The 23,683-nt window shown below is 38.2% G+C and overlaps 1 protein-coding gene across 6 annotated transcripts in view; it reads right to left on the bottom strand.

Annotated features, from left to right (window-relative positions):
- The window catches only part of Kif4a (kinesin family member 4A), a 105,553-nt gene that overhangs the window by 12,696 nt on the left and 69,174 nt on the right, over positions 1–23,683 (bottom strand). For all 6 annotated transcript variants that reach the window (XM_052170162.1, XM_052170160.1, XM_052170166.1 and 3 more), the window contains 8 exons: positions 21,483–21,586; positions 20,315–20,459; positions 18,823–18,933; positions 12,044–12,127; positions 11,270–11,383; positions 3,550–3,705; positions 3,335–3,435; positions 1,322–1,451 (listed from right to left, as the gene is read on the bottom strand). In XM_052170162.1, coding sequence (XP_052026122.1) covers positions 1,322–1,451; positions 3,335–3,435; positions 3,550–3,705; positions 11,270–11,383; positions 12,044–12,127; positions 18,823–18,933; positions 20,315–20,459; positions 21,483–21,586 — 945 coding nt within the window. The remainder of the gene's footprint in view (positions 1–1,321; positions 1,452–3,334; positions 3,436–3,549; positions 3,706–11,269; positions 11,384–12,043; positions 12,128–18,822; positions 18,934–20,314; positions 20,460–21,482; positions 21,587–23,683) is intronic.

Genomic DNA, 23,683 nt, shown 5'->3' with positions numbered 1-23,683 from the left:
TGTAGACAAGTATTTTCTGCATGTATATCTGTATATATGTCTGGTGCCTGCAGAGACCTAAAGAGGGATGTCAGATCACCTAGAACTACAGTTATAAATGGTTGTGAGCCACCACATGGGTGCTAGGAATCAAACGTGGGTTCACTGAACCACCTCTCCAGCCCCCTAAAAGGACTTTTGTTCCTAGGCCATAAGTCGATATTTATGCAAAGACAGGGTCGAAGCTACAACTGGGTCATTTTTCTGTTGCTCCACTTCAAGGCAAGAATAAACTAATACGGACACTCTTTCACAGTTCCAGAATTCTGAAACTTTCAGTAGATCTTAAATTTTAAAGAGGAATTCACAGGATACAGCTTATTAGCCAATTCTGTCTCAGAATCTCTGTTTACATGTTAGAGCTCGTAGACAGGATTGCTGAAATTGTAGATCTTTCTAGATATACCTCTTTAGGCAAGACTGGTCCTGTACTGGCCTACTTTTATTTTTACTACTAGCCCAGATAATGAGTAGTATTCCTAAGATTAGTCAGGATACCTTAGCAGAATAAATCTGCTAACCCAAGACAAAACTGTATAAGGCATAGCAATGCAGAAACTTGTGGATTCGGGAAATATATTGCTTGAGTGATAACTTTCATTCATCTTCTTACATTTTATGATGAACTCATACATTTAAGATCAGTGAAGAAAGCTGTGTACGGTGGCACACACCTTTAATCTTAGCACTGTGGAGGCAGAGGCAGTCAAATCTTTGGGAGTTAGAAGCCAGCCTGGTCTACAGAGTGAGTTCTATGATGGCAAAGGCTACACAGAGAAACCCTGTCTCAATAAAAGCCAAAAATTATGTAAAATAAAAAGAAACAAATGAAAAACAAAAAAAATCAATTTTCCTTAAAAATGAATCTATATATATCAAAAATGATTACGTTTTCTCCTTGAGATGGTGTTTCAAGTTTTTTTTTCATTTTTATTCTTTGTTTACATTGTTTCAAGTTTTAAAATACACATCTCATACATGTTTTTCAAAGTAGTACAATACATTATGCATAGCAAATAACTTCTTATGGGTTTTTTTCTAGTAACAATCACATAAATGTATACCTGCTATATGTCAGGCATGATGAGTATCAATTTCTGATATCTTCCTAAGTAATTGGACTTCCTACTAACCACCACTTACTCATGAACGGCTTTAGTGTTGGTATCACTGGGGTTTCTACCATGAAAAGTAGTGACAGCACTAAGAAAGCATCCCCAGCACCTTATAATTTCACCTCCCCAGCTAGCTCCCCTAGAGCTGCTGCTAAGAATGGTTTTACCTCTCCAACTAAATACTTTATGGCACATTTGGCTTCAAGAATGGTGGCAATGCTCTCCCAACGTTGTTTCGGCCGGTCTTCACTTTCAACATCCAGGAGCTTCTGCTGGAGGTCTGCAATCTGTGCACTCCTTCAAGGGAGAGAAGAGTGGGATTTACTGACATCAGCCTCAACAGCAAGGAGAAAGGGAGGAGCTCTAAGTAGAAAATGAAAAGATTTTACGCATGGAATGATCAGTCACAAAATAAGCCACCTGATTTCAATTTTATGTGGTATTTTCTAAACCTGTAACAAAAGGAACCCCAAGGAAACATCCGAATGGCTTTATTAAATATTGGTTGAAACAAATGGAACATAAACACTGAAACTTAGAAAAAAACCCTCCACCTTTATTCCTTTTGCATATAGAGGTATAGGGGTGAACACATCATGGTAAGTGAAGTTTGTTAGTTCTTTGTCTCATTGTTTTCTAAATTACTTTGCTTAAAGCCACATGTATTGTATTTGTGGTGAGGCCTGCCTGCCTAACATAGCTGTAGCCATTTTGCATGCCTACCAGCTATTTCATGTAGCTGCTGTAATATGCCTGCCAGTCACTGACACAGAAAAATAACTTAACTCAGAGCCAGGTCATACTGACCACATACTCCTGTTATGTTCTTTATGAGGTTTGTTAATCTTTTTTTTAATATTTATGTATTTATTTTATTTATATGAGTACACTGTAGCTGTAATGAGATATGGGGTGTCTGAAGACAGCTACAGTGTACTCATATACATAAAAAAAGAGGATAATTTAGAAAGAAAGAAAGAAAGAAAGAAAGAAAGAAAGAAAGAAAGAAATTCTACAACCACAAGCTTCAAATTAAAGGCCAGTATGAACTATTATGTCTAAAATGGCTTGAGTCAGGGCCACTACCAGCAGTGCTTCCAGCAGCTGCATGAGCTCACTGTGGTTTTAAGGTTAGGCCTTTATAAGCTGGGCCCTGAGAAATGTCCATCACACAGTTTTTTAGCTCTTGAGCCTGAGCTGTCTGCTACCCTGGTCAATCAGTCTTTAGGTGTGTGTCCAATAAGCCATCTCTATCTGACTGGGATTGGTCGGTGTTCGTGTGGTTTGTGGGAAGACTCCTGGACCGCAACAATTTGATATTTTTTATTTTATTATTTTTATGTTTTCAAGACAGGGTTTCTCTGTGTAGCCCTGGAAGTCCTGGAATTCACTCTGTAGACCAGGTTGGCCCCAGATCCACCTGCCTCTGCCTCCTGAGTGCTGGGATTAAAGGTGTGTGTCACCACTGCCTGGCTCAAGTTTCTTTCAGTTCCACATATATTCTAGTTTTTAACTTTCTGTCAGATGTGAGGTGGCAAAGATTGTTTGTTATTCTATAGGCTGCCTCTTCACTGGAATGATGGTGTCCCTTAACATACAAAAGCTTTTATTTTTTATTTCATGAGGTCCCATTTGTCAATTGTCAAAGGCAGGTGCTTCCAGAGTCCTATTCAGAGCACCCTTTCCTGTGCCTGTAAGTTGAAATGTGTTCATTCTTTTCTCCTCTATTGAATTATGGTATCAGGGCTTTGAGCTATTTGGAGTTGTTTTTGTACAACAAGAGAGCGGATCTAGTTTCATTCTTCTACATGTAGCTAAGCAGTTTGAACTATACCATTTGTTGAAATGAAGATGCTGCCTTTGCCACAATGTGTACTGTTGGTCCCTTTGTTAGAAAGTTTCTAAAGATCCCCAACTTCATTTTACCTCATTTGTAAGGTGGGAAGAATGGCACTTACCTCATCCAGCATCATAGTGACAGTCTGACAGGCACAATGCATCGAATCTGTATAGCACGACATATAACTTTGAACACACAGGTTCAAAACAGTTAGGTTCTTTGGGTTTTTTTTCCTTATAAAAATCTTTTGAAAATGAAGGAAACTCTTGAAAGACTGGATTAATGGCACCTATTTGGATTCCAGACATAACATTTCGTGTTTCAGATACAGCCTCATTACCTGAGCTCCAATTCAGTCTCTAGGGTTTCAATCTGCTTTGTAATAGAATCCTCTGCTCCTGAATCTTGACCATGTACTTCATCTCGTGAAAATGTACGCCTCTGCAAAGATAGTAGGCAAGAAGGTGGGATTTAAAAAGACAGAGTCCTCCAATGCAGTGAGGATTTGCTGGAAATTCCATGTTGTTATTGTTAGCATTTTCCTCTGACACTTACTCGGAGTTTAGGAGGTGGATTCTCTCCAGATTCTCTTTTTTCTTTGAGTTGTGCCACATCCTGAGCAAGGATCTTTCTCTCTTCAAGAAGATCATTCAGATGCCGTTTGGCTTCCTCAGTACTGACCATAATCTCGATTTCATTTCCAAGCCAATTCTAGAAGAGAAATAAGTGCTATGTGAGTTGGGAATGAGGACTACATGGGTTAGACCCAGTTGAACTTAATTTTATTTGGATCAGAGCCTATGAAGTGAGATTTTCATGTGTGTTTATGTCACTAAAATGAGTCCTTCTCTAAGTACTATTATCAACAGTATTCCCAGTCACAGAGGCTTTGTATAGCAAACCTTTCTCTAGCTCTCCTTTTACTATTTATTGTTTCTTATAATATTTGTTTTTTGCCATTCTCTAGTCATGAGATATTTAAAGTAGATGGTGGGTGAGGAGCTGGAGAGATGGCTCTACAGTTAAGATCACATACTACTCTTCCAGAGAATCCAAGTTTGGGTCCCAGTATTTATGCCAGGTGGCTCAAAAGTACCTGGAACTTGAGCTCCTGGGGATCTAATGCCTCCAGTCTCCTTCAAACATCTGCACTTATGTGCAAACATCCACATGCACACACATTAAATATAGTGAAATAAAGTACAAATAAAGTAGATGAAAGGGCTTTTAAAAAGAAAATTTAATTGCCTTAATTGACTTTTAGAAATAGTAACTTTGAAGGCTAGATATAGCTTACTGGTAAGAGTAGGTACTCACGTTCAAAATGCTATAAACTTAATCCCCAATACCAAATAGGGAAAAGGAAACAAACAAACCAAACCAAACAGCTAAATAACCAATCAACCAACCAACAAACCAATCATAAATTTGAGTTGGAGAAAGTTCTCAAAAGAACAAGACCCGTGCAAACTTAAACTAGACAAAATTCTAGGGGTGGAAAGTGGGTTTAAAGTCTTGGTGCTAACCAAGGAGCTATGGGCAGCTGTCAGGGGATGAAGAGTTAGTGTGCTTTAACTACTGGTAGGTAGACCACACCCCTATGGATGGCCACACAGCAGAGTATTTGGGTAGCACAAGTTGGACTGGTGGGGTTAAAATGAAAACAAGGTCATGAAGTTGGTTGGGTAGGGAGTTGGAGAGCAATCTGATGGGAGATGGCAGGGGAAAGGTGCATATGAGCCAAATACATTATACAAAATTCTCAAAGTATTAGTAAAAACATTCAGACAAACAACAACCACAAAGTCCCAATAATCATTCCTGAGAATATTTAGGCTGATGACAAAACTATAATATACTAATTAGTAATATAAAGAAAACTGGAGTAGCCAAATTTGCATCAGATAAGTAGAATCCCTACGTAACCATGCTTCTACCATGGACAAAAGGGCTCATCTCATGAGGGAGAAAATAATTCTCAATGCAAAGCACCCATATCGGTGAAACAATTATCTTTAAACTTTAAAAGGCAATCAAAGCAACAATTTTCTATTTATGAGAAACACACTTTAAAAAATTCAAAGGGTGTAAAATCACCATGCTGATACTAATCAAAAGAGAGCTGGAGTGATTATATCACCATTAGAGGTAGATAAAGGCGGCATGATGGTTTGTGCATACCTATATTGTAACGCTCAGGAGGCTGAGGTAGAGAGAACCTCTTGGAAGTGAGGCAAATCTGAACCTCAAAAATTCTGACTAAAAGAGAAAACAACTGGCCAAAGAGACAGTTCAGGGTCAGTGGAGGATCAGGGTCAGGTCTCAGGACCCACAGAGTGGCTCATAACTGTCTGTTACTCTACGCCCATTAGACCCAAGGCTCTCTTCTGACCGCCCCCCCCCCCCCCAGGCACCAGGCACATTGGGGTGCATAAGCAAATGCAGACAAGTATTCAAACACATAAAATAAAGGCAAGAACTTAAACAAAGCAAAATGACACCAATAAAAAAGAACAGGCAGACTTAAGAATAAAATATTACCAAGAATAAAGAAGTTAATTTCCTAAAAAATGAAGAAGCCAATTAATTCTATCTCTTTTCTTTCTGTCAAGACAAAGTCTTGCTATGTAGCCCTGGCAGGCTTGGAACTGCTATGTAGAACAGGCTGAACCCAAATTTGGTATGATTCTCCTGCCTCTCCTAAGTGTTGGGATGATAGACATGAGAGACCTTGCTGGGTGAAGCTGAGAACCAGAGCTCCCTCGTGGCATGTTTTGCAAGGGGCAACAACATTGCCCAACACTGTGCTACGAAGCAGACATCAGCATTATTTTTTGATATTGTGTTATGTGTTCACATCCCATCATATGCACAAGATACCTATATGTCTCATAATTATACATTTTGGTTTTCATTTTCAGTATTGTATTTAATAAATTACATTAGATCTTAAATCATTTAGCAGACTTTTTGTTAGATGATTTTGTCCAATTCTAGGTAATGTTGTGTTAGCATACTTAAGGTATACAAGGCTGAACTGTGCATTTTCAAATTTAAATATAGGTGTTTGGGGGATGGAGCCTCATTATAAGCTGAGAAGCACCCATACATAAAATAATATAAATATGTCACTTTTTTTGGTAAGTTATCAGTATGTAGTTTTCTTGTAATGGCTTTATCTGGTTTTGGCATCAAGGTAATGCAGGCATCCTTATAAGTTGAGCAGCGAAAGTAGTCCTTCCAATCCCACTGTCTAAGACAGTGCATGAAACTAATGATTTCCCGCTTAAAAATATGGCAGAATTTGGGATAGGCATGGTGGCACATACCTTTAATACTAACACTTGGGAGGCAGAGGTAGGCTGATCTCTGTGAGTTCAAGGCCAGCCAGGTCTACACAGTGATTTCCTGGACAGCCAAACCTACATAGTGACACACTGTCTCAACACCAGCCCCCCCATTTTTCCATATATAACGAATTTAAGTTGACCCTCTACTTCCTCCCCTATTCAGCTTCAAAAACTGATCTCAGGAGAGGTGTCTCGGTGAATAAAGCACTTGTGACAGAAATATGAACAGTACCTGTGTTAAAAGTAAGGGATGGGGATATGGTGACCTGCATGTAATTCCAGCACCTGGGAGGCAGAGACAGGGTACTCAGGGCTAACTGTGTATCAGGGCTAGAGTAGTCGAATTTGGGAGTTCAGTGAGAAATCAGTGGCAGGGTGTGAGGAAGACACCCGACATCAAACTGTGACCTCCACTAGGTTCACACCTACCAACACACTGCAGACGTGTGCAAACATACATATGCATCTATCAAACAGAAATTGATCTCAAGTTGTTCAGGTTGTACCATGTTTCTTATTCAGTAAACTTCAGTCGTTTGTGTTCCAGGGAAATTGTCCATTTCAGTTAAAGTCTCAAATTTATTGCCATAAATGCATTCTACTAATTCCCTTATTAACTATCATTAGGCGTGTGCGCGTCTGCGCTCTCTCTCTCTCTCTCTCTCTCTCTCTCTCTCTCTCTCTCTCACACACACACACACACACACACACACACACACAGAGTATGTTTATGAAACTTCTGTTAATTATATTTTAGTGTTTCTTGATCAGGAAAGGCAGGGGCTTATGAAAAAAACCAACTCTTTTCTTACAGATGGTTATCATGGAAGAGTTGATGTTTATGTATATTTTACCATAAAAAGTTTTAGTTAAATGTAATGCTTTTTAAATAGGGTGCTACTATGCAGCCCATTTTGTGATCCTCCTGCCTCAGTCTCCAAAATTCTAGAGCCTATCAAAGTTAATAATTAAAAAAAATACTCATTCATGCCTTTCTCCTCTGGTCTTTATTAATCCGTTCCTTCTGCTTATTTGTATGTCACTTGACTTCCTTAGCTTCTTCAAGGAAGCAATTGAGAGCAATGACATGCATTCTTTCTTTCCTAATATAGGTATGTAGGGCAATGAGCATTCCTTCAACAATAATATTTTCATTCAATTCAAGATACATTCTAATATTTAGGTAAATTTCCGCTTTAACAGTGGGTTATTTAGAAGTGTATCATTTAGTTTCTACATATTTGGGAAATTTTTCAAATATACATTTTCTTTTTAAAGACATGGTCACATGTAACTCTGGCTGTCCTCAAACTGTAGTGAGACTGGTTTGAACTTCTGATCCTCCTGCATCTATCAACAGAGTGTTGAATGACAGGCATGTGTCACCATGCCTTATTTTTGAAGTATCTTTTTTGTTATTTATTTCTGCTTTAATCCTATCATGGTCAAAAATCATACTGACGAATTGTCTTAAGCCACTCAGAACACACTGAAACCCATTTTATGGCTTGGATCTTAGTAGGTTTTCTCTATGAACTTATTGTGTAATCCATTTCCTAGTGCATGCCAAAGTGACATGACTATACTTATGCAGAAACCTGCCTATGAACTTTTAAATGGTAACTTAGTTCATGTAATGGCTGACTTTAGGTTTTGACTTGATTGGAGTAAGGGATACCTAAAGAACAGGTAAAGTTTTTTCCCCCCTGGACATCTGTCAAGGTGTTTTCCAGGGGGACTAGGTATGAGTAGGTGGACTGAGTCGGGAAGATTTACCCTCAGTGTGAATGGCTACCACCCCGACTAGAACACAATTGACAGAGGGAGAAGTATTCCTGTATTTCCTGGAGCTGGGACATGAGAGCTTCAAGCACTTTGGTCTTTGGACTCCAGGACTTACATCAACACCCTCAGATTCTCCAGCCTTTGCCCATGACTGAGAGTTACACAATCAGTTTCCTGGTTTTGAAGCTATCAGATTTAGACTGAACTGTGATACTGGTGTCCTGGATCTCCAGCCTGCAGATGAACCACTATGGCCCTTTTGACCTCCATAACCATGTGAGTCATTTATCTTCATAAATGCTTGGTCTATATTGGTTCTGTTTCTCTGGAAAAACTACTATAATTTAAAATTCTTAGGTGTGGTAGTTTGTGACTGTTCTCCCAGCACTGTGGAGGCTAAAGCAGGAGGGCTGCCGCAAGTTCAAGCCTGGGAACACAGAACCAGTCCAGAGCACCCTCTGTCCAATCTGAGTCCCCTGGAAGAACAACCAGTGCTTTTAACCATTGAGCCACCTTTCCAGTCCCCTCCATTTACATAAAACCCTTAATATTCTAACATCTTAGCTATAAATTCTATGCAGTCCTAATCAGTCTCATAGTAGACTTGCCAGAAATTTATAAACCAATTCTAAACTTCAGATAGAAATGCAGAGAACCTGTTTCTTTAAAAGAAAATAGAATGAAGGACTTATAGGACTTATACAATCTGATGTTTTGGAAATCAAGGGAGAACATTTGACATTTTAGTAGTAGCATGTAGGTCAATGTAATAGAATTTACAAATAGATATGCAGGCATATACTTCTGACAGAGGTACCGTGATTAAAAATACACATTTCAAAAAGAAAATTCAGGGAGGAATCTTAGTAATCCTGAGTTTATTAAAGATCTCAACCAAACACAAAGGCTATGAATCATAAAAAGCAAACACCAATACACTGAATGATATCAATTTAAACCCTGCTTTAGGTATGCTGGTGTATGCCTGTAATCCTGGAACTTGAGTGTGAAAGATTTACACAATCTGAAGAGAAACTGGAGTATAACTCCAGTACTCGGGAGGAAGAGGCAGGAAGACCCAGAGCTAGTTCAAGGTCATCCACAGCGACACAGTGAATTTGAGGCCAGCCAGGAATACCCAAGGCCTGCCCAACAAAGAAAAGTAGCTAGCTTTGGTATTCAAAAGATTCTATTTAAAAATGAAAACAAACAAACAAACAAACAAACAAGTCACAGCCTAAGAAAAAGTAATCGTAAAACACAGGGTCATCTGTTGGATATATTTCCAAGTTATGGAAAAGTACAAGCCAATCAAAAGAAGAGAGAATATTTGGATACTTCATACAATAACACACACACACACACACACACACACACACACACACACAAAAGCATGCTGAGTGTGGAAGTGCACGCCTTTAAGGCAGACACAAGTGTATCTCTGTGGGCTCGAGGCCAGCCTGGTCTACAGAGTGAGCTCCAAGACAGTCAGGACTACACAGAGAAACCCTGTCTCGAAACAAACAAACAAACAAACACAAAAAGCAAGTAAAATAAGCATATCTGGTTCCCGCAAAAATTTGGTATGTTTATATTCAGCATAGTATCTATAATAGCCTAAACGGGAAAGAACTCAAATGACCACCAGTAGGTGATCAGCTAAGTTAAGGCATATCAGTACAACAAATGGGATGCCTCTCAGTGATAAAAAGCAATTTATGTATGTAATCATAGGGACGAATGTGAAAATAACTGCTGAATAAGAGAACCATGTAATTTCATTTTGTTAAAATTATAAAAGTTAAAAGAAAAACTATAGTGATAGAAAAATCTCTTTCTTTTTTGCCTTTCCAAGACAGGGTTTCTCTGTACATATCCCTGGGTGTCCTGAAACTCACTCTGTAGTCCAGGCTGGCCTTCAACTCACAGAGCGTCCCCAGTGCTGGGATTAGAGCCTTCCCCATGCTCCACCACCACCTGGTTATACTTGTTTTTTTTATTTAAATTGTCTTTAATTTTCGCCTTTCTTAACATGTGTGTGCTTGCATGCAGGTATATGAACCTCTGGAGCTCTCAGGGGTCTCAGAGCTGCCTTGGACACATGCTCTTTCTGCACAGCTTTAGAAACGCCGTGAGGGTCCCAGGTACACTACCATACCTAGCCGGGAAGCACAGCTGATGGCCCTATATGCACTGGGTACTTTTCTCATTGCTTTGACTAAACCCCTGACAAAAGCAACTTAAGGAATGGTTCATTGTTTTTCACAGTTTGATGGCAGACAGCACACCTAGGCAGGAGTAGGAGGTGGGCGGTCAGAAGGCAGAGAGGAATACTCACATTCAGCTCACTTGCTCCTTTTTATTCAGTCTAAGACCCCAGTCCATGGTACGGTGTGACCCAACATTTCATCAAACTGTTTACTTTAAATACAAACCATTTGCTTCATGTCAGTTACACCAGAATAAAATAGTAACTGACCTATGATAGGCAGGGATACAAAGAATTCTTTACTCTCTCTCTCTCTCTCTGGTTTTTTGGATTTGTTTTTTTTTGTTTGTTTGTTTGTTTTGTTTTTAGAGACAGGGTTTCTCTGTGTAGCCCTGACTGTTCTGGAACTCACTCTGTAGACCAGGCTGGCCTCGAACTCAGAAATCCACCTGCCTCTGCCTCCCAGAGTGCTGGGATTACAGGCGTGCACCACCACCGCCCAGCAAGCCTCAATTTTTTTAATTATTATTTTTCTATTCATTCATTCATTCATTCATTCATTCATTCACTTACTTTATACCCTGATCTCAGTCCCCCCTTTTCCAGTTTCTCCCCCACATGGTCCTTCTCCCATCACCCTTCTCCTTCAGCTCTGAGAAGGGGAGGTTTCTCCTGGGTACCAACACATCCTGGCACCTCAAGTCATTGCAGAACTAGGCACATCCTCTCCACCGAGGCCAGACAAGGAGGCCCAGTTCGGGGAACAGGACCCATAGGCAGCTTGTTATTTGACAACAGTTTAAAGATATATCTTTTGGAAAATAAGGATTTCATGCAGACCTTCTAATTCCATATTTACTTTTAAATCAGAAAAACGTTGCTTCCTGTTCTCAGTGCATGTAAGAAAAATGGCAGTTCAAGGTGTTCATACCTTCATTCGAGCTGCAGTGCCTTCCATCCCACGGCTCTGAGTCTCTTTCCGTTTTTCTGCAACCTCCTTTTGTTTTTGGAGAGCATCCTTAAGACGTTTGTTGGCAGCTGCCGCCTAAATACAAAAGGTTATGCTGAAGAACATTTTAATTTGTAGCAACTCAGCAAACAAATTCTAGGTTTGAATTCCTAAAGGAATCAGGTTTTAAGTTACCATGGACATGATAATGGATATATAGCTACTGCTTCAGAATGCACAAGAGGATAGGTATATTTAAAGGAAATTGCACAAGCTAAACCTGTCTGAGAATGTCATGTATTACCAGAAGTCTGTTTTGTTGTTAGAACAAAGCCACATTAGAAAGAAAAATTCACATTTGAATGATAGAGTTTTCTACCCAGGTTTTATTTGTTCACAGGTCATACTAGATAAAAACGAGATCAAGATTTTGAACTTACTCAGCTTGCTGGTGCATGCTCATAATCCCAGCCCTTAGGAGGCAGAGTCAGAAGGACTAGGTGTTTAAGGCCAGCCTTAGCTACACAATGAGTTCAACGACAGTCTGGACTACATAAATTCTGGTTTCAGAAACAAAAACAAAAAACAAAAACAAAAGCCAGAAACCAAGAACAAACCACTAACAAAACCAACCAAGGAAAAGGATTCATGGATTTTGCTAGCCAATATTAATGGCTCCTGTTTCCTAAGACACTTTGTAAGCATGTTTAAGTATGACAATGTTTGTAGCCCAGCAGACTGGCTTTTCTTACCTACCTCCTCAGTTTTACGCCTGAGCACATTAGACTGTTTCTGGAAGTTTCTTTCAAGTTTGAGCAGCTCGTATTGTCTTTTACGATCCTGATAACAACAACAACAAAAAAAAATCAGATCTTAACTGTTATTCAGGTAACTAAAATAAATCCTTAAACCAAGAAGCCTTCCTAGATGTACTCATATTTAAGGCTTAGTAAAATTCTATGAGTTGCCTTTATCTTCTTTTATCAGAATTAGGAACTGCGAGTTCTAGAAACTATGTTTACATATACATAAAGATCCTGTCTTCCTCAGCTTATTGCTCTGTGGCAAAATTCTTCATTTTTCAGATTTAAGTCAATTATAAATATTACTATAGAATGTGAGCTTTGAAAGGAACCAAAGATCATTCAATGAACAGCTTTGTGCACATAGGTTGTTATTGACAGAAGTAGAACAGGTCTACTGATGAATAGATCAGTACTCTTATCCTCGACTGTATGAGTCAATTGGTCATAAAACCCAGTGGTTGGGAAAAAGGAGAACACAGCCAGACACCTAAAATTAGGACAGCTCCAGTGAAAGGAGCTTCTCATTTTTGAACAAGTCTAGCATACCCTGTATATATTCTCTCTGCTCAGAGATGAAAAATCAAACCTTGAAACACTAGGCGATATCACCCACTTCAAACAAACACACACTGATTTCTTGGCCCCTTCCCTATGTTCCTAATCCATTAAGCTTTCTGGTTCTCCTTGTTGCTTACCCAATCTGGATGACATGCTCAGCCATTTTAGTCATATTCTTGCTAGGGTATATACAAGAACTCTTAGGAGATGGCCAACACAGTTGAACTCAAGGGTACTGTTGGGAGACTTTTTGTCTCATATGATTTTCTTACTCTTTTTCCCCTTATTTATAATAGTTTCAAATTTTATGTTTTTAAGACTTTGTGTATATGTGTGTTTCTGTGTACATATTTCTTGTACTTAAATTATTCTGGTTTGTTTTGTTTGCCTGTTTGTTTCCTAAAAAGAGAGAAAGAAAAAAGGCATGGAGTTGGTGATTATTGTGAAACATTTTTTTCAATAAAAAAAAAGAGTTCAACATTCTGATTCTTGGTAGCAAGCAAAGGTGGGCATGAGGTTTTAAATTCACTTTTTGAAATTATTTGATCCTGGAAATTATAACATGTAACTGTTTAAAAATGGAATAAAGTTTTGAAATGATCCTGTGTCCACAACAAATTAAAAGAATTGATTTTAAAAAGAGCTATTAATTTCACCAGTGGGGATTGTAGCTTAGTGGCAGAATGCTTGCCACCAAGCATGAAGTCTTAGGTTTAATTCTGAGAAGCAGGGAAAAGAAGACAGATATTGATTTTGTACAACGGATGTGATATTTATATAATAGGTACAGCACTAGGTTTTGGGATGTAGATGTGAAGATGACCTGGCTAGTATTCCCACAGACAGAAACTGCAAGAAGATATAAAAAACATGTAATTATAACAGAGTACAATATAATTGTAGAATTGTGGTTAATCTTATTTAATGGGATGTGTGTTAGTATGAGGCCAAGGGAATTAAACATCTAGGAGACTAAACTAGTTGAGAGACACAAGCAAACCAACACTCTCACCACCATGCATCTGCTTGAAGAGATGTTAGTGCTTCTAGTTGTCCTTACATTTTACTTGGAATTACTTCCCACTGCTGGCCTGAAAACTCTTGCCTATCTAACCCAGTGTCCTTCTTATTTTTATTGTCCTTCCTTTTGACAACCTTCAGTATCATTAGCACTCTCAATACCCCTTACTGAGCATCCTCATCCCTTTTCAGTCTTAAAAAGTTCATTGCTTTTTCATTCTGTGTGAAAGAAAGGGATTCTCTTTTTATTTATTTTTGACAAAAATGAAGATTCTTAGCAATTCAGTATATCCACTATTGTAAAGTATTAACTTGGTACTTTACAGGCAAGCCCTCTCCTTTTGTTTAGTGCTGTTATTGAGATAATTAATGCATGATACCACTTAATCACCTAATGTATGATTCATGGATTTTTGCATATTCATCAAGTTGATGTAAAAACCAATACCACAATCCAAGTGTTGCCACATTTTCATTACCATAAAAAGAAATCTCATGATTTTTACCTATGATACCACAACCCTGTCACTGTACCTATTATTTTCTGCATATAAATATGCCAATTCTGGGCATTCAGTATATATTATTTGTTAATGGCTTCTTTCACTTAGCACAATGTTTTCAAGGTTCATCCATGTGGCAGTATATGCCAGTACTAAATTTCTTTTCATGGTCATATTATACTCTATGCATATTTTCATTTACCCATTTACTCACTGATATTACTCAAGTTTGCCCCCACATTTTTGGCTAATATCACTTATGCCCTATGATCATAACACATAACAGTTTTACACGGGCATGCCTTTAGACCTTCTCAGCAGACAGAACTACTGAGAACACTGGATCATACAGTACCTCTACATCGTTTATCCTAACTGCCAACCATTTGTCACAGCAGCTATACCATTTTGTCATCCTACAAGCAAATGCATGATGTTTCTAATTCTGGATTCTTGCCAAACCTTATCTTTACTTTTCACAATAATTATCTTCGTGGGCGTGAAATGGTATGTCACTGTGGTTTCCATTTGCATTTCCCTGGTAGCAAATGACACTGAGTACCTTTTGTGAACTCTACTGCTTTGTTCATCTTATAACTAGATTATGCGTATTGAGAGGTAAGATTTTTTTTTTATATACTATGGTTACAAGATCCTTGTCATTTTTATGCCTTATGAATACTTTCTACCATTTTGTATACTAACTATGTTCAAGCTGGTGTTGTTTACAGTACAAAAGCTTTTTATGTTTGTCTAATATGTCTTTGACTATGCTTTAGGTATCCTATTAAAAATAAAAATCCTTTTACCTAATCAAAACACACGACTAACATTTATGCTTTCTTCTAAAAGATTTTTAGTTTTAGCTCTTATAAATATTTACATTTTATTTTTTATTTTGTATATGTGTGTGCATGCATAATATGGAGGTCATAGGGGAACTTGTGGGAGTGAGTTCTCTCCTATACTGTGGTTCCCAGTGAACAAACTCAGGCTTGGTGGCAAGTATCTCTCACTGTTGAGAGATATCTCACTGGCTTACAAAGAGATTTTTATATGATTTAATTTTATATATCAGGCACATCCCAACTTTAGTACATGATTATCTGGTTGACTTGGCATTGTATGATAGGAAGTATGATTGTGTATATTACGTATATGCAAATGAATGTGTGAGGATGTGTGAGCATACATATGTGTGCACATGCAGGTGGAGGTGAGCCTTAAGTAGTATTTCTTAGGAGCAATCTATCTTGCTTTAGAGGCACTGTCTCTCACTGGGACCTATGGCTTATAGAACAGCTCAGGCTGGTTGGCATTGATCACCTCCCCACCGAAAAGACTTCATTGACATGTCTTCATTGAATTGCCATGGCACTATTACTGAAAATCAATTAGGTCACCAGGTCTGGTGTCACATTTCTATTATTCCACAACCACCCAGGGATTGGGATAAGGTAAGTTACAGGCAGGCAAGTCTGTACAACTCAGTGAGATCTGAGTTGGAAAAAAAATAAGAAGAAAATAAAAAGAAAACATGGAATAGGAAGGGAGGGTCTGGGAGGAATTAGGTAAAGAAATGTAGGTTAAGAGTAAATAAGATCTAAATATACTGTAGTCATGTATGAAATTTCTAAAGAATAAATCTTAAAAATTAGGAAACTAAATTAAAAAAAAGTAAAATCAGGGGTGAGGATCTAGTTCAGTAGAACTTAACATGGGCAAGACTCCAGGTTCAATCTCTGGTGCTGACCCTCCAATAACACAACTGATTATAAAGTATATGGTTTTTAGATTTTCAATCCTAATCCACTGATATGTGTCTATGTTTATGCAGTAGCAGTCATATTTGCTGCAGCCTTTTCTTCCTGATTGCTCTTATATTTCCATCTGAATCTTAGGAGTTCAGCTTGTGAATTTTTGTGAAGAAGTCAGATAGGTTTTGTTTTCCTGAGCACCTCTGACCGACCCTGGGGCCTCACACAAGCTAGGCATGCATTTTATCACTGAAATTTTGACTACAATTGTGTTGAATCTGCCAATATATCTCAGGGATAGTCTACATTTAGAATATCAGATCTTTCTGCCCATGAATATTATATATCTTTTATTTGGTTTAATTCAATATTTTATAGTCTGCAGAGTGAAAATTGGAAAGTTCTTTTGCTAATTATTCCTAGGTATTCATATTGATGCTGTTCCAAGTTGGATGATTTTCTTATTTTTATGTACATAGAAATACAACTTTTCTGTGTTAAATGTTTGTTTATTTATTGTGCATATATGTTCACTTCTATGAATTTGGGTGTGCTGTGTACATGTGGGAGCCTGAGAAGGCCAGAAGGCGGCATTGGGTTTCTTGGAACTAGAGTTATAGGCAGTTGAAAACTGTCATGTAAGTGCTGGAACTTGAACCTGGGTCCTCTTCAAGAGCAGTAAGCACGTGCTCAGGCACTGAGTCATCTCTCCATCCCCACAGCTTAGTTTCTTACATTGACTATGTATCCTGCAACTTTGCTGAACTGATACCTTAGCAGAAATATTTTAGTATATGCTCTAGAATTTTCTGTATATCTGAACATATTGTCTGTAAACAACTTTCCATGCTAGAGCCAATGGAAGAATATTTAATAGAAGGATGAGAGCAGACATACTTGGTCCTGATCAAAGGGATGCTTTTGTTTTTTATCATTAAGTTACTCTAATGTTTGCAGTCGGTTTTTCATTTACAATTTCATCAGATTCAGGAAATCATCTTTGAAGTTTGTTTTTTATCATCAAACAATGTTGGGTTTGGTGGAATACCTTTTTGTATGATGTGTGTGAAGATTTTGTGTATGTACGTGTTGACAATTAAAGTAGATGTGTGGTGCTCACTTCGGCAGCACATATACTAAAATTGGAATGATACAGAGAAGAGTAAAGTAGATGTGTGTGTGTGTTAAGACGAGGATTCAGGGTTTCATGTACATTGGATTTTATGGTGACTCTGTTTAACAGATGGTCTCTTTTTAAAAGGGAATAGTTAGACCAGCAGGATGGCTCAGAGGTTGGTGGTACCTGCGGACAAGCTCAAATACCTGGGTTTGATTCCTGGGACTCATGTGCTGAGATAATATATTATTGTGACTTGTCCTCTGATCTTTATATACACGAGATACATAAATGTGAACAAAGTAGTGGCTAGACCATTTTATATTCCACTAGTTATGTTTGAGGGTCTTGATTTTAACATATTACCACCAACTTTGCTATTTTCTTTTTTAATTCCAGTGGATATGGGGTGATATTGCCCTGTAGTTTCTACATGTATTACATGTGTTCACTAAATAGCTAAATTGTCTTCATAAGTGTTATATATACCAGTCTTTCTTCTCATATTTTGCCCAAGTACAATACATATAAATAGTTTTGCTTGGTTTTGAACTGCTCATTGTTAAGCCTCAACTAAAAAAAAAAACCAAAAACAAAAAACACACAACCAAGCCCCTTAAAACCCCACACAACAACAAAACCCCACACATAGACACTTAGAAAATGCCATGCTAAAAATCCTGCTGGCTCAGCAAGATAGCTCAGTAGGAAAAGGTGCTTGTCACCAAACCTGATGACCTGAGTTTAACCCCTAAAATCCACCTAATAGAAGGAGAAACCTGACTGCTCAGGCTATTGGTGCCTTCCTCCCTCTGCCCAATAAAATAAATATTAATTTTTAAAAGATTTTGCTAAAGCCAAGTTTTTTTTTTTTTTCTGAGCTCCATATCACTACAAGTGATCATCAGGCGGATGTATTCCCTGGTGACACCAGTCTCTTTAGAGCTTTTCCCTGACACATCTCTCATGTATTTAGGGTTAGAAGCATCAGTACCTGGATGAATTGCTGTTAGCATACTATCCCTGCACGGAAATGGCCCCATAGCCCCACTGAGCAGGACCGCTGTGCTGCACCGTGCATCTTCTGCCTTCTGTTTTATTTCTCGCACTTTCTGGTCCTGGTTTTCCTTTACTGCTTTTTTTTTTTCTGAAGTGAATCATTTTTCTTGTGTGCTGTTCTCTTTAACACCATTTTATCTTATTTATTCTTATGTAGAGGTATATACCATGGCACATGTGGAGGCCAGAGGACAACCTGTAGAGATAGTTCTATACTTCCATCTTTCTGTGGCTCTGGAGAATCACTCAAGTTGTCAGGCTTGGCAGCAAATACCTTTCCTTGCAAAGCTACCACACTGGCCTCTTTTTGTATTGTTCTTATTTTGTCTTTTTTTTTTTTTAACAGAGCTGAGGACCGAACCCAGGGCCTTGCACTTGCTAGGCAAGCGCTCTACCACTGAGCTAAATCCCCAACCCCTTTGTATTGTTCTTAAATTGTTTATTCCATATATTGAAGAAATCTATGCTTACACTGTGCCTTCTTTATACAGACTGGACATTGTTCAAGGATACAGCTCATTCATTATTCAGAAAAAAAATTCCATAATAGTATCTAGTCAACAGTACCTTGTACATGGTAGACACTCACTAGAAAGCTGTTCAGTTCCTGACGGTCACACTTCTGGAGATACCAGATATCTGCAAAGAATCTTTAGTATTCCTAGCTCAGAAAAGGCTCATTCCCTGAACCTTCAAGGTGCTTTAATTAACTTACCCGTTCTTTTAACTGGATTACTTCTTTGTCTTTTTGTTGCTTCCATTGCCTAAACTTCTCAGCATCCTCTTTCATTTGACGCATTAACTGGACTCGCTGATTTTTCATTGCCTGTAATACCAAATCAAAACTGAGCCAAACCAAGCCAAACCAGACCAGTGCATTCATCATGTCTACTTCATTCTGGGCTGATGCATAGATGGATATATTAACCATAAAAAGAGAGAAGTCAGAGCTAAGCCAAGGTCACCAACAATGCTGATTAGGCTTGTTATTTGCTAAACTTACACGGGGTTTCCAAGTATAGACTATACAGATGGAGATTCAAAAAGAAAGAAATATTACAAAAAGCTGAATTCTGCCCCACATTTACTTGAGTTAGGCTGAATCTCAAGGAAGTATTTTGTTTCTTTTTAAAGATTTGTTTTTATTTTGAGAGTCTCTCTCTCTCTCTCTCTCTCTCTCTCTCTCTCTCTCTCTCTCTCTCTCTCTGTGTGTGTGTGTGTGTGTGTGTGTATGTGATATGTTAGTGAGATGTTCTATTCTATCCCCTGGAGCTGGAGTGACCGGCTGTGAGCCACTTGATGTGGGTGTTGGGAATGGAATTTGGATTCCCTGAGTCATCTCTCCAGACTCTTAAAAAAGTAAGAATTTTTTGAGATACTGTTTCACAATGCAACTCTCACTGGCCTTTGATTCCCCAACAGGGCTGCCTTGTTGCCTCTCTCAGGGAGAGAGGATGTACTTAATCTGGCTGAGACTTGTATGTGCCAGGGTAGGAGGGTTTGGGGACACACTCTCAGGAGAAGGGGAGGGAATATGAGGATAGGAACTCTATGAGGGGGATACAGGGAGGAGGGATGGACTCTGTGGAGGGGGACAGCGCTTAGGATGCAAATAAATAAATAAATAGAAATTACTATGTAGATCAGGTTGAGCTTGAATTCACAAAAATCCACATGCCTCTGTATCCTGAGTACTGGGATTAAAGGTGGCTCCAAGGAAATATTTTCTAAGATGATGGACAAATTCAACTATCAGCCATTAATATTCTAATGATTTCTGTGCCAATAAGCTGTATTCATTTCACTGATGTTCCAGGCTGGATACTCAATAACTTAAAATGTCCTCTAAAGGCCTGAAATCTTGCTACTACTTTACAGTTGTGCCATGTGATCATGGAAGATGATCAGAACATGTCTGCAAAATATTGACATATTTTAATATTTTGGTCTACCATAAAAATTTTTATATGCAAGAAAAAGAAATGGAAGGTTAAAGCATAGTTTTAGAATTTAGATTCTACACAGTGACTAGCACAGTGTCCTCGGATCCCACACTTGAGGCTAACTTTACACCTGAAGTGACTGCCCTGCTTCCAGCTTCTTGGCTGAAATCACTTCGGCATGCTTCTAAATGGTACCCCTAGGCTTGCAGATCCAAGGTGGTCTGCAAAACCCGAAAACTAAAAACAAGTATAAGGTTTTTGTACCCGAATCTCCTGGTTCAGCTTGGAGACCGTATGCTCAGAGGATTCCTTCAGCTTCAGAAGTTTGGACTGTTCCTGTAGTTTCTTTTTCAAATCAGTTATTTGACCCTCCAGTTCCTGAAGGCGTTTACGACGGCGCTCACTCAACCTAAACAAGGGATGGTTACATTGATTTTTAATTATTAGCTTGAGCATTAATGATATTTACAAGCCAGGGCACAGAAATTGTCTAGGAGGTCTAGACATTATTTTCCAAATGTTAGCTTTCATTTAACTTTTTATAAATCCTCCCTTGATCACAGCCCCTGTCTGTGAACTCTAAATTCTGCGTACTCTTAACCTTAATTCTTAATGACTCTTAACCTTAATTCTTTTTTTTGTTTTTTTTTTATTACTCGATATATTTTTTATTTACATTTTAAATGATTTCCCCTTTCCTGGCTCCCCACTCCCCGAAAGTCCCATAACCTTAATTCTTATGACTACTAAAAGTGACTTGGGCATTAGTTGTTTGCTACATTATAGCATTCTTTTATTGTCATCCTGAGATTCTATTTTACTGGGGCTGGAGAGATGGCATCGAAGAGGCCATGCTGCTCTTGCAGATGACCTGAATTCAATTTCCAGCATCCACAGTGGGTAGTTAGCTACCACTTGTAACTCCATTGTCAGGGGATCCTGTACCCTTTTCTGGACTCCATGAGCACCTGCACTCATGTGCACATACTGCTCCCCACCATAATTAAACACATAATTTTTAAAAACCTAAAGTCTCAATTATTTAATTTTTCTTGTATCTATGTTTCTTTTCCATACCTACTACGTTAAAATTGCTCAAGGGGGCTGGAGAGATGGCTCAGCGGTTAAGAGCACTGACTGCTCTTCTACAGGTTCTGAGTTCAAATCCCAGCAACCACGTGGTGGCTCACAACCATCTGTAATGAGATCCGATGCCCTATTTTGGGGTGTCTGAAGACAACGACAGCAAGTGAGCGAGAAGAAAGTGTCTGAAGACAGCTACAGTGTACTTACATATAATAAATAAATAAATCTTTAAAAAATAAAATAAAATTATTTCGGGGTAATGAATGGGTGTTCTATTTCTCTAGTCTCTCAAAATCATGTTACATGTGGCAGGGGACTAGTTAGCTTTTATTGACTTTATTCTTACTTGGCTTGGTTGACATCCTTCTTTGCTGTTTGAAGTTCAAGAATCAATTCTTCTTTTTCCTTCTGTAGACTGAGGACTTCTGATTCTAGATTTTTAATATTATCCTAGAAACATTACAGGTCAGAGAACAAGAAAAGATTATATAGAACAGAAAGATGAGTGCTTCAACATTTTATCTCTAGGAACCATAAATAAGATGTTATTGTTATTGTTATTATTATTATTATTTTGACACATGGTCTCATTATATAATTCTGGCTGGTGTGGAACTTGCAAACTGACATCAAACTCATAAAGATAGGCCTGCTTTTGTCTCCTGAGTGTTTGGATTAAAGGTGTGTATCACCTTGAACTAGTTTTATTAATTTATTTTTCCTTCCTCCCTTCTTCACCCCTCCCTCTTTCCCTTCCTTTGTTCTCCCCCCCCTATTTTTAAACAACAGGGTCTTATTATACAGGCTAGGCTGGACTCTTTGCTATGCTCATGCCTTAGCTTCCCAAGGGCTAAGGTTATAAGTATTCCACATTTGGCTTTATGAATTAAAATTTATTACATCAATTGTATACTAAAAAGATTTCCTTTTGTCTTGATGGAGAATAAAGTCGTGTAGTGTATATATATGTATATATATATATATGTATATATATATATATACACACACACATATATATATATATGTGTGTGTGTGTGTGTGTGTGTGTGTATGTGTGTGTGTATGTATGTATGTATATGTATGTGTATTTGGACTTGAAGTTCAACGGCCTGGATAAGAATGTTACCTATAATACAAAGCATATCAGAGAAAACACCTTTTACCCCTAGTTTCTATGCTGAAAAGGATTAATATAGTAATTCTGAGACCACTATCAATAAAGAGGGCTCCTTGCAAGACTGGCTCTTTGCTTGTGCCTGCAAACTCTGATTTTGGTAGAGCCATTCCTTGTCTGGTAACAGTGGCTCACTTATGATTAAACCATGTAAATATTGAAATGTAGCCCAGAATGCCTATATGACTGACCCCTGGATTCCTAGGATCCATCCTGGTAACGAATATTTCACATATAATTACATAAATGAAGAATAAAAAACATTCTGTGTGACTGTACTGGGAGAGGATTTTTGGAAGCTTGGGTTTGGGTATGCGTTTTTTTCTCTTTCCTGATTTGACTTTGTTCCCCTTCTATAATAAATCTTAACTGTGGGTCTTAATATTTGCTGAGTCTTTTGAGTCTTTCTAGTAAATTATTAGATGTAGAGATCATCTTGGGTTCTCCTGAGTTTCTCTACCTGTATAAATGTGAGCCAGGTATACTGGTGCATGTTTCAAGTCCTAGCTACTCAGAAGGCTGAGGCAGAAGAATCATGTGAGCCCAGAAGTCGGAGACGAGACTGGACAATATAGCAAAAGCCATCTCAAAAACAAGTAAAAAAAAAAACCCAATATTTTCTACACTAATATTACTTTATATGGTTGCTATGAAGATAAAATAGGATTAAATGGTAAGGACATTTTATAATCTTAAAGAGCTACATGAATTTGGTTTGTTTTGTTTTGAGGCAAGTTCTCTTCTGGCCTTGAATTAATTCCCTATGTAGCTGAGGTTGATCTTGAACTTTTGAACTTCTGCCTCAAAGTGCCAGGATTTCAAGTTACCAAACCCAGTTGTTTTATCTGGTGCTAGGGAATCAATCCTAGGGTTTCATTCATGCTAAGGAAACATGCTACCAACTGGGCTGTATCTTCAGCTGTCCGTATTCTAACATTAGAAGCTGAAATTTAGATGTTTTCTAGGCTGCAAGAAAAAATCCCTTTGGTCAGATTCTATCTTGTCCTCAAACCAAACCAAAAGAAAATTGACTAAATGAGTGGTTGAGAACACAAGTTACATGAAGGCTCAAGATCAGTACAAGACAGGCAGAAAGTTGCAAAGGCAGGATGGGGCTGTATTGAGAAGATTTCTAAACTTTGCTAGATCTGTTTTCTAAGCAGTAGGTCAAGTATAACCAACAGAAGTCAATATCATTGCTTTGCAATTAACCTGCATATTTAAACTGATTGGCAATAAAAGAAAATAAAAAGTACATGCACATGAATTTATATTTAATTATGACTCACGTCCTATAACAAATAATCCAGGTAACCCATAAAAAAGATAAGACACATTGACTTTCTCAGTCCTGCCAACATCTAGCCTCCTCT

Source organism: Apodemus sylvaticus, chromosome X (genome assembly GCF_947179515.1).
Source record: "Apodemus sylvaticus chromosome X, mApoSyl1.1, whole genome shotgun sequence".
NCBI classification, from domain to species: Eukaryota; Metazoa; Chordata; class Mammalia; order Rodentia; family Muridae; genus Apodemus; species Apodemus sylvaticus.
Note: the sequence above shows the minus strand (reverse complement) of the source record. Positions and strands in the feature narration are given on the sequence as shown.